Source organism: Lathamus discolor, chromosome 6, assembly GCF_037157495.1.
Source record: "Lathamus discolor isolate bLatDis1 chromosome 6, bLatDis1.hap1, whole genome shotgun sequence".
NCBI lineage: Eukaryota > Metazoa > Chordata > Aves > Psittaciformes > Psittacidae > Lathamus > Lathamus discolor.
In genome coordinates, this window is record NC_088889.1 from 48,795,268 (window position 1) to 48,811,795 (window position 16,528).

Consider the following 16,528-nt stretch of genomic DNA (forward strand, 5'->3'; position numbering starts at 1 on the left):
AAGGACCAGTTTTTCTGTAATTCATTAATACACGCAGACTGATTTATTTGAGAAATACATGGAAATACACAAAGATGTGTTAATACCGAAAGCAAGTATAGAGCAGAAAATCAAGAAAGTTACTAACTGCAGAACTGTCTTAATTTGGCATCGGTTACAACAGAATTAGATGTAACATGGTATGTGGAATGTCCTCAGATGTTGCTTCTAGTCTTATAGGTTCTAACTCTTAAAAGAATTTTTTTGTTTGCCTTCTTTAAGTTGAAAATGAAAACTTATTATATCCAGACACTGTCTGCAGCTTTTAGATACGAATAAGGGAAAGGTGTTCAATGTTTCTCTTAAGGATACAGAATTAACAATTACAGGCTGAAACCAAGCAAGGTGAACTTGATAATTGATTGAAATAAATCTGCTTGAAGTCTGTTCATGACTGCTGAAGTCTGTGTACATTGCCATCTAACCTCTAAGGTCATGAAAGATTCTGCTATTGTCTACAGTGTTGCACAGAAGTAAGAGATTCAGCAACCTCTTATCTTTGTCACAATTAGTGTCAGAAGCATGTTAGTAGGTAACGCTATGTTTTGATCCAGCAAATAAAGAAAAGGATGTTGTGGACTTGTCATCTACTGCTAATATTGTAATTTTTGCATACACCAATCACATCTCCCCTCCATATTGCCGTAGTTGTCTGTTCCAGCCAAGAACAACACTTAACATAGTTCTAGAAGTGCCACAACTGCTCTTTAACTGCTGTTCAACTGGGTTGTCCCTCACGTTCCCCCCCCTTGCTGTGAGAGCTAATAGGGTTTTTTGTTATTGTTTGTTTTCCCCTCCCTAGTTTTGGAATTGTAGATTTGCTTCTGTTAGCAAGAAGACTGATTGTTGCTTAGCAAAGAAGTCTGTGAGATTGCTTCTGAATCTGTTTTAACCAAGTCTGAAAAATCAGCGTTGTTGAAGATGAGGCAGTTGATAGATGGTATGAATCTGTAAAAGAAGGATTAAAAAAAAAAAAAAAAGAAAAGGCTGGACACTAATCATGAAAATTGTGAAGATACATCGATAACACTGCTAAGAGGTAGAATATGGTAGTGCTTTAGTCTTTAGAAGCTGCATGTGATCTAAAGTGACTTGCTTATGAGCACATCGCCCATATAATGTAGTTGTATATTATAGAATTCTTTGTATTTTGTTACGTATTCAGGTATATCCATTTTCTTCTAGGAAAGATATTAGATAAGGTGGATTTCCTTGGTTATATGATGTTTCCAAATAAATTTACCTTCTCTTTTTCAAGCTTCTCCTATTTTTTAAATGATTTAATTAATATTTTTGATTGAGTCTGAAAGGCTTACTCTTTTATTATTTCCCTGCCAGGAACTGTTTGAAGCATTTGAGTGCACCCGGAACAAGCACATCACAGATGGGAAAAGAAGAGATGGCTGTTCTCACAGATTCAGTTTGGATGTTGTTTCAGCTCTCCGGAAGCTTTTGCTGCGGGCTCCCCAGAGGGCAAAAGACCTGCTGGAGTTCTTTCTGGAGGAAGGAAGCACACAGAGCTCCTCACTCCAGCAATATCGCTCTCTACAAAACATCTTTGTTGAATTTCTTCTTGACTCCTTGAAATCTCTGCAGAGGCTTCAGTGCAGTTCTGAGATGTCAGCAGAACTAGATCAAAGAGAACTAGTAGATACAATTTATGCTGCTCTTAGTATTGTGACTTTTGAGGTGGAGCAACAGGCAGATGAAGTACAACACCTATTCATGGAGCTCTTGGATGTGTGCTGGGCTGAGGGAAGCCCACTGAGGGAGGAGAAGTTACTAAACTGTATGCTGAGGAAACAGAACCATGGCGTGTTAAGCCTGTATAGCAGTGTTCTCATAGAAAGAATAAGAGAAAAATTTTCGGTGTCAAAGTCATTGCAAAAAGGTTTGTTTGTCTTTTTGCTTTAATTTCCGCTTAACAAAGCGTTTGAGACATTAAACAGGCAAGTTGTAAAGAAATTAGGCAGTGTTCTTGCTTAAGGTGCCTTAACAGTGGAGTCTTGTAAAAGGTGATGATAAAATGATTTAAAGTAAGGAATTGGCATAGGAGCCCCAGGGCTCTCCCTATATTTCTGCAGTCTATGCTGCTTTCTTTTGTGAGGACTTCCTTTACCACTCTTTCTTCTGCTTTATTTTAATTTAGTCTCCTCAACATTTCTCCTGCTGAAGATGTTGCTTGTAACTAAAAAGTTGACTCTTTATATAAAGTATATAAGTTCACCTCCAGCTTGAGGTCATTTGTGTTGGAAGATGTTCTATTGCAAGCCAATAACCGTTCAGTTACCTCAGTAATCCCCAAATGTTCAAACCACTTAATAATGGAAAACGAAACTTCTGAAAGTGTAAGGAGATATAGAGTAGCCTAATAGCCCAGCTGGAAAGAAGATGCAGTTTGATTACCTGCTCACTTGCCAGAGCCCAACTGTTGTTTTTGTATCAGCTATAATGTCACAGCTTCTGTCTAGCTCCCTAGGTGTGGTATATTTACCTGAGGATCTCAGTTGAAGCTGAATGGCAGGTGGTGCCCATGCTCTTGTCAGGGAAGTGGCAGGTGAGCATGCAAGGAGGGAAAAGCTAGACTGCCTACCCCCTACAATGAGGTGTAAACTAGTGGGGCTTGTGTCCTCTTTCTTCCCTTCACTCAGGCATTACTGAAGGGAAGTTCAGGCTGGTGTGGTGTGGCAGACTGGCATTTCTCATAATAACTACAGTTAGTGCCTCCACATGAGGGAAGAAAAATGGAGGTATGGATACTTTCACACTCACTGAGTGTAGATCGCTTCTCACTTAGCATAGATCTGAGAAAAATCCTGTGCTGAGCAAGTCTTTGCTAAGGCCGTGCATAGCAGCATAGTGTCTCAGAGCACAAGTGACAATGCATGCAACAAATAAGAAGCATACAACTAGAGAAAGGCAGTATGACCTGAACTAATGCAAACCACCTGTGTGCTGAGTAGGCTCTTGCTACTGTGCTACTTGCTACTGTGCATACAGTTTCCTGGTTTCCTACCTGACTCGTTTAGTTTCTATGAAATTTCTCTGCTTGGCTCAGTATAATATGTGAGAGTCTTAACTGTTAACATGTAACAGCTGGTAAACATTGGAGGAAATGTTGAGTGTTTTTCAGTTTAATTGAACGGCAGTTATGCTGCTTTCAAAGGCCTTCCTCTGTACTAGAAGGAAACGTTGCTGTGATGGTTTTTAGGTTTATCTGAGCAGCTGGATACAGAACGAGCCATGATGAGTTTGTTCTCAGATCCCGAAGAGACTTCTTCTTGGAAGACAGCCTATTTCTACTGCTTGAGCAGCAGCAAGCACTTTCTGGAACAGATTCTGGTATGGCCATAAAATCATTTAAGTGGGAAAATCAGCAGTGGCTAAAGTCAGTCCCTGTATTGAGCATATCTTGGTGGTGCACAGAAACATTTTGTATTCAAATAGTGTTTACTAGGGGTCATAACTTATAGGAACAAGAAGGTTAATTGGTGATAGCTCCCCTGCTAAGAAGCTGTGTGATGAACTCAGAACATTCAGTAAGATTTTTAGAAAAGCTTAGCTACATACAGACTATTAGATCTTCAGGCTTTGATAAGTGCTGTATTCTGCTTATAATTTTGTTGGGTACGCCACTTGATTTACCCCATGACCTTGAACTCATTGCTTTTCTTATTCTGGTAGACTTGGGCCAGTGAGACTAGTTTGCATGGTGAAATTTATGTTTTAAAGAGCTTGAAAACCTGGTGAAAAATACTCAGGTATGAAATAAATTATTTGAATGTATTTTCATAGGTAAAAGAAAAAGAATACAGGTAGGTGGTCGCTGTTAAAGTTCAAGGTTTTAAGGCTGAATATATTTCCACTTCTAAGTAACATGCTCATTCAAGTTTATTATGTAATGCTCTTGACAGAGACATGATCAATATAAAGAATGTAAAGATAATGTACTGAGGGAGTATGAGTTGGCTCTGTAGTAAACATTTGAAATGAGGTTTTTTTCCCTTGTGACAGTTTTTCTGAAGTATAAACAGATGGCTTGGAAAATACAAGTTTAGGGACATTCCAGATGTGGAACTTCACTATTTTAGTGAAGTGAAATAATACTGAAATGGCTGCTGGCTTGCATAACCTGCCTCTGCATTTTGGAAAGATAAATGCTACTTCATTTTGTTTTGTAGGTGACTGCATTAACTTTACTGAAGAGAGAAGACTACTCAGGCCTGAACAGCTTATTGAGGAGAGAATTCAACCCCCTTAGTCGCCTCTTGGTATTGCTAGGATGGACACACTGTCAAAGTGTGGAATCAGCAAAAGCATTGCTGTGGACTCTTCACAAAACTCGGGTAAATCAGGAGAAAGCAAGTAGCAGTATTGAAGTCTGAGTCCAGATAATGCAATTTGCTTGCAAATATGAAAATAATTAAAACGAGGGAGTTCCCAGTGAGAATATTAATCTTTGTCCAAATGGAATTATAAAAGCTAAGGTGTTACAGTTGAGTGGAGGTAACACTATTGAACACTTGCCTTTGTTCCTACTTCTCAGCTTTGAAGGGGTTATGATTGCCCAAGAGATTCTGAAAGTTTATCTTGCATAAGCTTTTCACCCTTTGCTGTTAACATGAGAAAGACAAGCGTGGTTGTTGATTGGTTTTGAAAAGAACTGAAGGACGTTTCATCCAGTGAATCATCCCTGGATAGTGACTAACTCTGGTCACAGCTTGCCTGAGTTCAGCAGCAGGGTAGCTGAATTTCCCATACCCATTCTCAAAATTAAATGATAAATGACAAGAGCTGTGACTGCAATATCTGCCTTGTTTGGGTGGAGTTTTCATCTTTGAAAAGAGAGAGAATTCTAACTCCAGTGATGTCTGGCAAGTGGCATGGAGAACAGAGGTGGGAATACAGAGGCCTTTGCGCTGCTGGGTCATTGAGGCACATCTAGGCCGGGATTGCCTTAAGGGAGTTAAGTCTATTGGTAATAGACTGCAAAGTGAAAGTCTTGGATCTGGTTTAATGGGCAGATATCTGTGGCAGAAACGCACATGGTAAAGGAGAATAACTGTCTTCTACCAAGCATATTATCTGGTTTAGTACATGCTTAGTTTTAGAGGTTAGTGTCTTACACTGTCACTAACAACCATTAATTTGCCTTTTGAAAGCTAACCTTGAAAAGGGGTGTAGCCACCTTTCTGTGGTCTGTATGTGTGTCACATGGAGGCTGACTGTTTCTGATGCTGCTTCAGAATAGCCCTTCCTTGCTGGCTTTGTAATAAAACTCTCAGTTCTCTGTACTTGAAAGTTACCATCTGGATAAAGAAGACTTATGAACATCCTGTATGCCATACAGGTTGGTTCTGCTGTAAAGGGGATTTGTTCTAAAGGGATTCTTTTATTTGTCTTTCCATGTAGGATCTGTGCAATGATTTGGTACTGAAAGACTTCTGTGATGAACTGTGGTCCCAGGTGGAAGTTTTTGAATGGTGCATACAGCAAAACAGGTAGGACTTTTTACAAACTGTCTTGCCAAATCTGCCTATTAGTTAATTTATGTATGCTAATAGAAGCTGTGTTCTTTTCTGTGAACCTTGGCTGATCATCTCCTCATAATTGTATATAACAAGCTCTTGAAATTGCTTCATGGGCAATGCTGTTTGTTTTTCTTTTTAATCGCAGTAGTTTGGTTGAATCAGAATTAAGAGTGGGATATATGTTTTTAAACATATCTGAGAGACCTTAATCTGTTTACGCCACTTTTTTGTTTGTTCTCTTTTGCAGTATTACTATCCCAAGGAAAATTCTTTTGCAACACTTGCACAGTCTAGATTGCCACACTGCAGTATACTCTCTTCATCATCTCACTAATCTTCTGGCACTGAATGAAGATGATGTTATTGAGCTTCTTCAGAAAGTTCCTGCTAGAGACCAACAGATGCAGGGTAAATGTGTAGGGTCATGAGAACACAAAACCACATGATCCATCAAGTATGTGCTGCTTACTGTTTACGCCGGGAAGAATCTGTTCTTTTGTCCTACTTCTGTAAATAAGGATGATATCACTTATCAGCTGTTTTGTGGAAGAATACTAGACAGCATGTGGAAAGCATTTGGAATCCTTTTGTGGAGTAAATTTTCTTCCAAGAAGGAATTGTGAGATCTCTTTAATCTCACAAGGACAGATCGGTTGGAAGAGATTTTTCACAGTGGTAACAAGATTTTGCACATGCTCATATGTGCTACTCATTGTTACTTACATACTTTATAATACCCTTAGCTATCTGTGCCCTTATTTTAAAATCAAAGGGTAAAGCCAAATGAAATTGTCAATATCTTATACTATAGCTAATATTAATACTAGTAGTAATATTAAGTTTTACCAAATCTACTTTAATATTAAAATCAGTAAGGCTTACCTACAGGCTATATTTGCATCCTTATTGCCTCACTTACCTGCCTGTGTTCCAGTTTGGTGCCTAGAACACCTGAGTTTACTAAACACGTTAGTTCACTTAGAAGTGATTCCTTTGTACGCTCTTTTGATTGCAGCTGATGTCCAGGTACAGCGGCTATTTTAATGCTGTTTTCTTATAGAGCCTCTTAATAACGATACAGAAACTCGGTCTTCCTGTATGTGTTAGAACTTAAGAAGCTGCAATTTTTAGTGCCTTATTCCTTCTATGGATGGGAATTTGTACATGGGTAATTTCAGCCTGAGTTGTGTGGAAGGCTCTCATTGATGGATCTTACACAGATATTGAGGGGAAAGCAGTTTTTTCTCCCTCCAGTAATCATATTGTTAAGATGTTGGCTTCCAGTCCTATTTTACAAGTTTTGTTGTTGAAGTTATCATGACAGTTGTCTTGAATAGGCTTAAAAGACATAAAGATTGATACTCTATATAGATCTCAGGACAGACCGCTGTCCTGCTTTCTGAAATTTTGTTGTTGTTGGTGTTGGGGTTTTTTTTCATTAGTTCTTACATTTTAATCATTTTGTGCTTATATTCTGTCAAAACTCTTTCAAAAACAGGAAGAGCCAGTCCCATCTTATCTTCTGGGAGCTGCATGACTATAGCAAAAGAACTCTAGCTGTGGTTTCTTTTCTATTTTCAGATCACTTTAATTTGCGGAACTAGTTAATGGAAGACAAGTCCTTCCTTTCTTTTCAGTCCAGTGATTATTGTAAAATTTAGATAATTTTATAAACACAGATTAATAGAATCTCCTTTAAAATAATCTAATTTGAATCTTAAGGGAAGGAGTAATGAAATTTTGATTTGTCTGACTTGGTAGTGTTAACAGACCTTTTTCTCCATTCACCCCACCTACTTCCTCTTCCCCTTCTCTCTGACATATTTGACAGCTGCAGTAGTGAAACTGAAGTAGGGGTATTGTAGACAGTTGTGTTCAGGCATCCTTCAGGTCAGTGTCTAACATTAGCTTTGATCACCCACACTAACAAAAGAAATGATGGGCAGAAATTTCTTCATGATGGGTAGAATTCAAGAATAAGGTATTAATATTTCTGGCATAGGAAAAAGAGTGCTTGTAGTTGAGGGATATCTCTTCATTATTGGTACAGGGAAAAGGGTTGGTTTAGACGTGGGTACTGGCACAGACTGCATCCAAGTCTTTCCCCATGGCAGGCAAAAGTGTGTTAAACTCACATTAGGTTACCTGTGTGTATCTTATAATGTGTCCAGTTATCTTTTTAAGAGGTCTGTATTTATTTGATCTCTGGCCTCACATACCTGAAGGCCTCTTAGGACACTGGTACTGAGAGCTTTTTGAGTGCTATGTATTAGTGTAAAGCTGCTGGTGAATTGTGGCATTTCTGTGGCCATGTGGGTTCTGCAAAAGATTCATACTTAAATGTTTCCTCAGTTCTGTGCTGTTTACACAACAGTTTCCACCACTGTCTTCGTTTAGAATTGCAGTGAGAGGGAATAATTGGTTTCAAACTGTTTGTGCTCTCAAGGCTATTTTCTTGGCTGCTCTGTAGTTTTTAGAACAGTTCAGGCTGGTGCTTTTCTTCGAAATCAAGCTCACACCTTGTGGAGTACAATGCTGAAAGACTTTCTAGGTAATACTGTTCAGTCCCAGAGTTTGGGTGGGGACATTATCAGTACATCAGACCAGTGCTTGGTTTAAAAAAACTTGGCTGATGCTTCCCTTGCATGACAGTAAGAAGAGGGACAGTCTCCCCCTTGTACAAGAATATAGGATAGTGGATTCAAGCAACCTAATTTAACATTGGGTTTTTTTCGTTTAGCTTGGTTTGCTTGTTTGTTGGGGGGTTTGAACCTTTGTACAGTAGCTGGATAATTCAGCTAAACTCAGCATAACAGAATATATGACTCTATATTGCCTTCCTGGGTGAAGGTGATGATCATGCAACTTGTATGTAATTTGCAGCTCTGATGTTCTGTTGTACTGAAAGGGGATCATGTCTCTGGCATGTGACTCCTTCTTTCCTCAAAAAAAAAAAAAAGCAAAAGGGGAAAGGAGGGAGTATAGTACTTCTCTAAGTTGTCTTTATCATAAGTGTGTGAAGGAAACTGTGGGACGGTGCTTTTCGTTTAATCAATGGCCAGCCATTGTGCATAGAATCAACCGTGACTATTTATTAGTAGAAGTCCATAGAGGTGGTGGTATTCTGTGCTCACTGTGGTCAGTGAGCCAGTCTACACTATCTTCCCTACTTATCTACTGTGTGATAGAACAAAAAATTCTTAAGATGCTGGAGAGAGACAGGATCTGTCCCTGTATTGTAAGTATATCAGTGTAGCTTAATATGTACCTCTAATGAGACTCATCATGAGCAGAATTTGATCATTCTGTGCTATATCCAGCTCCTGTAACCCAAATTCACAGAAAATTTCTCTTTCAGAAAGAGATCCAGACCTGACTTTTCTGTGCCTATCTATCTGTTGTGTTTTGTTTTAAATGTTGTGAGGTAATGGTGAGAGAGGGCAAAGCTGGGATGCAGGTGCCATAGGGGAAGAAAGAGTGGATATATCAATATTGCTGGGAACTGCAGAAGAAAATTAACTTATTTTCTTGTCTACCTGCTACCCTCTCACCACCTTTCTGTCCACAGCAGCAACATTCCCTAACACCCTGAGTCAGCAACGCAATCTCGCACTCTTTCGAGCATTTTGTGCCATGAAGTATGCTGTTTATGCTCTCTGTGTGAATTCACATAAGCATTCCAAGTGCAAAGATTGTGTACGCAGCCATCTTGGTGATATCCCTGAGGATGAAACTTTTGGAGAACCAGCAGGTGATTGACCTTCTTTCTCAGGTTCAGTACCTTGTGCTTTAACATTTGCTGGACTTTGAATTATTATTATTATTATTGGGATAATACTGCATCCTGTGTACATATGGTGTTTTTATTCAGTGGGCTGTGAGTGCTTTGCAAACAAGTATAATGGCATTTCTTTGAGATGCTGTTACCTTTAATAATAATAATAGATATGAATAAGCTTCTTGCCTTCTTCCAAAATACTCTAGGTAACTATTAAAAGTACAGTGCAAGAAGAAGGTGATATTAGATATAGGATGGTAGTAGCAGGGATGATTTTGTAACAGGTTATGATTTCCCAGAGCTAAAACAGATTTACTCACTAAAACGGGTGTAATCTGGGTTTGCACATCATTGCACGAGGTGATAATTGGCATTCGTGAGAGGAAGAAGCACACTACATTTTAAAATGCAGGCCATGTATTTACTTGATTTGTGGAGCAGTGATTGGCTCTGAGCCTCTGGGAGAGTTCTCTCTCCTAGGATTTTCTTAAAGGGCAGAGGTTGGAGGAAGGAACTGCTGAAAAATATTGTAAATGTACCTTATATTTGTTTTCAATTTTACAGATTGCTCTTCAGTATTTCCTCAGTACCTTGAGAAATGTCATCAGTTCTTAAGGAGTGTTCCGGCTCCTCTGCGCCTGGAGGTTTTGGAGAACATCTTCTCCTTGCTTTTTGTTTCCTACAGTGATCTCCATACTGATACTCTTTTACCTGAAGACTATGCAGAAGATGATGATATTGAGAAAAAGTGTACTACTATGAGTGTAGAAGGCAGTGCTAGTCGGCATTCTTCCACCTCAGAAAGTCCACAGCGCCTAATAGAGGCTGAAAAGAAATCAGAGAGGCATCGGCTGGCTGCTCAGACAGTTCACACAGGCCCCCAGGATCTTCGTGACTTGATGTTAGATGGCCAAAGCTGTGAAACCTCTAGGCTAAGTTACCTGGATCTGAAACACTTCACCAGTGGTGTAACTGGATTTTTGGTGGATGATGTGGCCATGGATGCCTTCCTCACATTGCTTCTCAACCATCTGGAAGAAATTCAGAGTTCTCTCCCATGGGACTCTAGTAATGTACTTCATGAAGAGCTGGAGCTTGTAGAGTGCTTAAATCTTTCTGCAACCAGAGATGCCTTTGGAAGTCGTGTGTTACAGTTCTCCAAATACCTTTCTGAAGCTCATTGGCGATACAAGGTGGTAATGAGTAACAGAAATGCAGGTAGGCTTGTATTTAGCACTTTCTGATACATCCACACTGTTTAGTGTGGTGATTTAACCCCAGATGGCAACCAAGTACCACACAGCTGCTCACTCTGTACTAGCCACTAGGAAGAAAATTAATTGTGTCCTGACTGAAACCAGGACATTGTTACAGTTGCCCAGGCAGTAGTCTGGATGAAATTTCCTGAGCACACTTTGGCAGGTATTAGGAGAGTGATCTAGTAGGAGATTACCTTGTTCTTGCACCATTCCCTAGTAGGAGTAATCTCTATTCTAATCAGAGAGTTTTGGTTTTCTTTTCTGCCTCCCCTTTGTGGACACACTGCTTCAGTTTGTCTTTCTCATGTTCTTTTGTTACAAGTTGTATTGACAGTGCAGTGATATGAAGGGACACGGTGGTGTGTGTGATACAACGCAAGCCAGATAGACTCATTTCATTCATGAAGTGTTGATTTAGCCTAGTCTGGAAGCATGTTAAGAAGAGGAAGTTGAATTATTCTGGGATGAAGACCACTATTCAGGAGTAGGTAGAACAATACACTCAGGAGCCTATTTCCCACCTTCTTCCTTATTGTCAGCCCTTCGGCGATCAGATTTCTGCTTATGCTTATTTTGTATCTCAGACCATGCAAAGTCTGTGTCCCAAGAAAGACTGGGCAGTATGGACCTTGAATGTTCCAAATTTCAAAAATTGTGTTCAACTATTTCTCAAGTCCCCCCCTGTAAAGGAGGGGATGTACTGGGACTTCTATTTGAGTAGGCAGCCCTCAGTATTTCTATTGGACAGGCAGCAGCTTTCAGTGGGATTCTGTATGTTTTGAGTCCTGACTTCTGACAAATGATGACAATTATTTGGTGAACATCTTTCAGGGAAAGGTGGCTTTTACTGACACCGCATATCTCTTGGATTTTTTTGTTTCAAGTGCTGACACCCCCATTACTTGATTGCTTCCAGAACTATTGACTGAGTCAGGGTTCACTCCACCATGTATTGAAAAAAACAGTTATTTCATCGAAACCTTAATGACAAATCAAACTCTCTTTTACTATTGTAATTCTTATTCTTTTTATCCTGTTTCTAGCTGCTTGTGTACTTGGGCTATACCTATTTTTCTGTATAGTTAGAATCATAGAATCATTTAGGTTGGAAAAAACCCTTAGTATTCATCAGGGATGTGTAGAAGGTATAATACATTCCAAGCAATGTTGGATGTGGAAGTGAAAACTGAATTGCATCGAAGTTACTTTAAGGTGCTAGTTTAAACTTAATTGCAAAAGAGCTCTTAGCTGAGATTAACTGTGTTCCCTTTGGAAATTTGCCATCATAGCTCTACCTATGTAAATGTGCTGATAGATTCTGTAATTTAGACAAATAACTGGTGATGGCCTGTCAAGCTATTTGGTAATGTTTTGCTTAAATGTTTCACAGAACATCACCTTGCAGCTTCCAGGAGATACTGCTCTTTAATCAGGTCCTCCAGCTTTAAGAAACGAAGTAGATCTCAAAGGTACAAGACAGGTGGGTTGAAAAAGTGACTTGGAGAAGACCTCTCTGAAATGTGTGTGATTTTGCTAAGCTCAGGCAAAATTTGCTGAGCTCATGAGTTGAATACAGTTGGATTTAATAACTAAGGACAGAGAACTAGATTTATTTCCGTAATTTTCTAATCAATATGAAATGTCTTAGTCAAGTTCCACTTGGATTGCGGTTGTTTTCCTAAAGTTCACCTACACAACTAAAGGATAATTAATTTTAAATTCAGGTTAGAAAATAATTTCTTTCATACAAAGTCTGATTTGGGATAGGGGAGAACTTTGCAACTACAGGATGATTCTTCCCTATCTCCATTGTATCCAGTGACTGGTATATTTTCATCCCTATCACTGTCGTATCTAGGATGTGAATCTATAGGAATCTGTGGCTTAAATTGACAGCCTTAGGAGAAGGTTGGATTCCTCACTCTCTTTCAATTTAGCCTTTAAAAGGTACATCTGTTTTTGGAGTGGGATGTTCCAAAATAAGAAACTTTAAAGTATCTCACAAGTCACTGATGGGCCACCCTAACAGTTTGTTGCCTAACATTTTCTTCAAATCAGGAGGTTTTGCATTTGTTATAGACATCAGTGATGGCTCATTGTGAGACACTCTTGAAAATCTCTTCTGGTTGCCTGACCTGTTATTTGCAGTAAGTTTTAATGACCTTGTCTAGATAAAGTGCCTTTAATATACCGGGTTTTATTTCTTTCTGTTTTAGATGGGAAAGAGGGAACTTCCAGTCCATCATTAGAAAGTACAAGTAGTGAGCTAAGCACCAGTACTTCAGGTATGATGCCACAAAAGTAGTATTTGTTTGTCTTGTCAATGTGCATGATGAAGTATTTGCTTAATTAGTTGATGTGAATTACTGCTTATGTAGAACAGGATTAGAACATTTCTCACTTGGGCTGACTTTTTTTTAATTAGATTAATATATGTTTTCTGGAATAAGAAAACTAGATTTTTTTTCTAGATATGTTTGGCTTGCAGGAAACAGTATGCAATGCAGTGAGATGCAACGCAGTGAGATGCAACAGTCAAAAAAGCTGACAGACTGTTAGTCGTGTAACCTAAAACATTCTTAGGCATGTTAAATTGATTTAACAAGTCAGTACTTAAGACTTCTCCCTTCATCCATATTGAACCAGTGCCCTAGTATTGCATGCACATTATGTAGCTGCTAAATAGTGTTACATTTGGATGAGATCCAGATTGAAAGTTCTGACCAAGTAGTGAAATATTGCAAGAATTTATAACAAGATATTTATGTTGCTCTCTACCCTAAAACTTCTTGCAACTCTGCTCCTATATCTTTTGTGTTAAATATATGAAGTATCTGATATTTGGCTGTTATCTGGTGAATTTTTTTTTCATAATAGTATACTGATTAATTCTGTTGTCTTGCAGAGGGAAGCACCAGTAATGTGTCTGGCTCAAGTGATTTGGAAACCAGAGTGAGACCACAGCAGCAAAACCCCCTCATTCCTATGATGCTTTCCCCACCAGAATCGCTGTTAGTGTCTTGTGTTTTGAGAGGAAATTTCGTAGAAGCCCATCAGGTAAAGGAGTTGCATGTATTTTGTGCAATTAAAAATGTAATTTGCTATTGATGTTTGTGGTTGTGATAGCTGATGAAATTCCTGCTTCTTTTGTATTAGGTAGCGTAGGGCTGAAACATCTGCACTCCAAGTGAAAGGGTCACTTCAGAAGTAAAGTGAAAGAACAAAAATATTCCAAACCAAGATCCCAAGAATGCTGGGATGTTGGGGTTTTTTTCCCTTGTTAGATAAAAGTGTTTTCTCTAAGCCTGGGTTCTCAAAGTATGAAAATGTTTGAGAGCTGGCCACACTTAGTGTTTCAGCTGAATGAAGATCAGAAGAGTCATGTGAAGTCTCATGAGGAAGCAGCATCTGAACTGCTTACTTTAGTCAGAGAATAAAACCCATGACGCTGCCAGTTGTAAGCTTGTCAGGAGCATGGAAAGGTATTCCTTACCCAAAGCAGAGCCAAAGTGGTAATTAAATTTATTTGAAGGAGGTATGTTTTGAGGCTGAATTCATGGTACTGAAAACAGGCAGAAAAACTTGAAGTTGACAGCCTGCAGGTTCATAGTTGTTTGCTCCCTCACAGCCATGCATACTTTTCTCTAAGGGACTTTTGGGCTGATGCTCTGAAAAAATATGTTGAGGTACACCAGTGAGTTGATCCTCTGCAAAAAGCAGTGACCTGGCTGAGTCTAAGAGTGGTGTCAGAGCAATTAGTATCATTTAAGCATTGCGTTAGCAGCAGCTTACCGCTCAACCCATTAGTTCTGTTTGACATCCAGCATGCCACTTAATCTCTGCTTACAGGGCCAAAAGAAGAATTTTGTTTTGCTTTGGTACTTTGAATTTCAGTATCACTGATGATGAATTGAAGCTTGGTTCGTGTTCTGTTGTTGGTTTGATAATAGGAACTTGCACAGTTGTGCTTATCTATTCTGTGTTAAATTTCTCACTTAATTCCTTTCTGAATAAGAATTTGTTTAAAATGTTTACTTTGGAGGCCCAACTTGATAGGGTTTTGTTTGGTTGGTTGGTTGGTTGGTTTGGTTGTTTTTTGTTGTTTTTGTCTGTTGTCTGTTGTTGTCTGTTGTTTGTTGAAATCACAAAAGGCTATTCTGCAAGATGTGGTTTACGAAGATTAATTCAGCTTTAGCCTTGCAACAAATAGAATCATAGAATCACAGAATAGTTAGGGTTGGAAAGGACCTTAATATCATCTAGTTCCATCCCCCCTGCCATGGGCAGGGACATCTCACGCTAAGCAGTGTCACCCAAAGGCTCTGTCCAACCTGGCCTTGAACACCGCCAGGGATGGAGCATTCACAACTTCCCTGGGCAACCCATTCCAGTGCCTCACCACCCTTACAGTAAAGAACTTCCTCCTTATATCCAATCTAAACTTCCACTGTTTAAGTTTGAACCCGTTACCCCTTGTCCTACCACTACAGTCCCTAGTGAAGAGTCCCTCCCCAGAACCCCTGTAGCCCCCCTTCAGATACTGGAAGGCTGCTATTAGGTCTCCACGCAACCTTCTCTTTTCCAGGCTGAACAGCCCCAACTTTCTCAGCCTGTCTTCATACGGGAGGTGCTCCAATCCCCTGATCATCCTTGTGGCCCTCCTCTGGACTTGTTCTGACAGTTCCATGTCCTTTTTATGTTGAGGACACCAGAACTGCACACGATACATAATAGCTGAGCTTTATAAAAATAGTTGAAAAATTTTGCAGACGTCCTGTTTGGCAGGCGCTTAAAACTCTCTAGAAAAAACCCAACCATTTCAGCCTGCTGGGTCTGGGTGTTTTTTTCCTGTTGAAGTATGGTTTTATTTTATTCCTTCATCTCTTCTAAAAGCCCCCAAAGTTCTTTGAGCTTTGAAAAGTTCTGTTGATGTGCTCTGTAATTACATCTATTGCTGTTTCTGAAAGGTGGCTTTGATGTTTAATCTGGATACTTCACCTTGCTATGGTGAATTGGTTTTCATGGAGCGCTACCAAGAGGCAGTACAAGAAATGGCAAGAGTGGAGCGCAACATAGAGAATCAAGCGTCAGATGGCACTGGAGGCATCAGGAAATCTGGCAGTGGCCGTTCAACACTGCAAGCTATTGGGAATGCAGCAGCAGCTGGTAAGGACTGGGGGTTTTGAGTTTTTTATTATAAAAGGTGATGCAGAGGGACGAGTAGAAAATAGGAGAAAGCAATTTGAAGACTCATAATGAGTGCAGCAATTCTTCAGAAGAGTACGTGGTGGTTCTTTGAATTGTGAAGATTAAGAATGCTGAAATTTGCTTTTGATGCTCAGTTAGTTTTATCCATTCTGCAGTAATTGGTCCATGATTCAGGCCACCTGTTGAATTATTTTCCAAAAGGATTAAGAGAATAATCATCTACGACAGGATCCAAGACACACAGCATATTTAGTCAGTGATTGTGTGTTTTACTGATGCATGTAGGTATGGTATTTTATTCCATCTCGGACGTTACTGATAAATTGCTTGCAACTTCTGGAAGTCTTGCCCCTACTCTCCAAGAAAACTTCTGGATCAACAACATCCAGCTGGAGCATACTGATCCTCTGCGGGAAGTCCTGGAAGACCTCAGTCCTTCAGCAATGGCAGCGTTTGACCTGGCTTGTACTCAGTGCCGTCTTTGGAAGACATGCAAACAGCTTTTGGAAACAGCAGAAAGAAGACTGTACAACAGCCTTGAAACTCGGGGTAGGCTTTTGATTTTTGTGTTTATTAACTTGGGCTTGGGAGTAGAAAATGCCTATCTGTGAATGTTGTTTGTGCTAATACCTGAGTCTTAACTAAATCTCATTTTGTAGTTTTTATGTTAGTTTCTCCTTTTTCCACTCCTAACTTTTATTTTGTCCCCTTTT

At 39.5% G+C, this 16,528-nt stretch overlaps 1 protein-coding gene across 3 annotated transcripts in view; it reads left to right on the top strand.

Moving 5' to 3' along the window:
- Nucleotides 1–16,528, top strand: part of ZFYVE26 (zinc finger FYVE-type containing 26) — a 50,098-nt gene that overhangs the window by 3,667 nt on the left and 29,903 nt on the right. For 2 of the 3 annotated variants that reach the window (XM_065686709.1, XM_065686711.1), the window contains exons 5-16: nucleotides 1,378–1,930; nucleotides 3,251–3,381; nucleotides 4,221–4,385; nucleotides 5,452–5,540; nucleotides 5,818–5,978; nucleotides 9,139–9,321; nucleotides 9,913–10,566; nucleotides 11,998–12,087; nucleotides 12,824–12,892; nucleotides 13,513–13,664; nucleotides 15,575–15,773; nucleotides 16,101–16,364. In XM_065686709.1, coding sequence (XP_065542781.1) covers nucleotides 1,378–1,930; nucleotides 3,251–3,381; nucleotides 4,221–4,385; nucleotides 5,452–5,540; nucleotides 5,818–5,978; nucleotides 9,139–9,321; nucleotides 9,913–10,566; nucleotides 11,998–12,087; nucleotides 12,824–12,892; nucleotides 13,513–13,664; nucleotides 15,575–15,773; nucleotides 16,101–16,364 — 2,710 coding nt within the window. The remainder of the gene's footprint in view (nucleotides 1–1,377; nucleotides 1,931–3,250; nucleotides 3,382–4,220; nucleotides 4,386–5,451; nucleotides 5,541–5,817; nucleotides 5,979–9,138; nucleotides 9,322–9,912; nucleotides 10,567–11,997; nucleotides 12,088–12,823; nucleotides 12,893–13,512; nucleotides 13,665–15,574; nucleotides 15,774–16,100; nucleotides 16,365–16,528) is intronic. The other variant, XM_065686710.1, reaches the window with a different exon arrangement.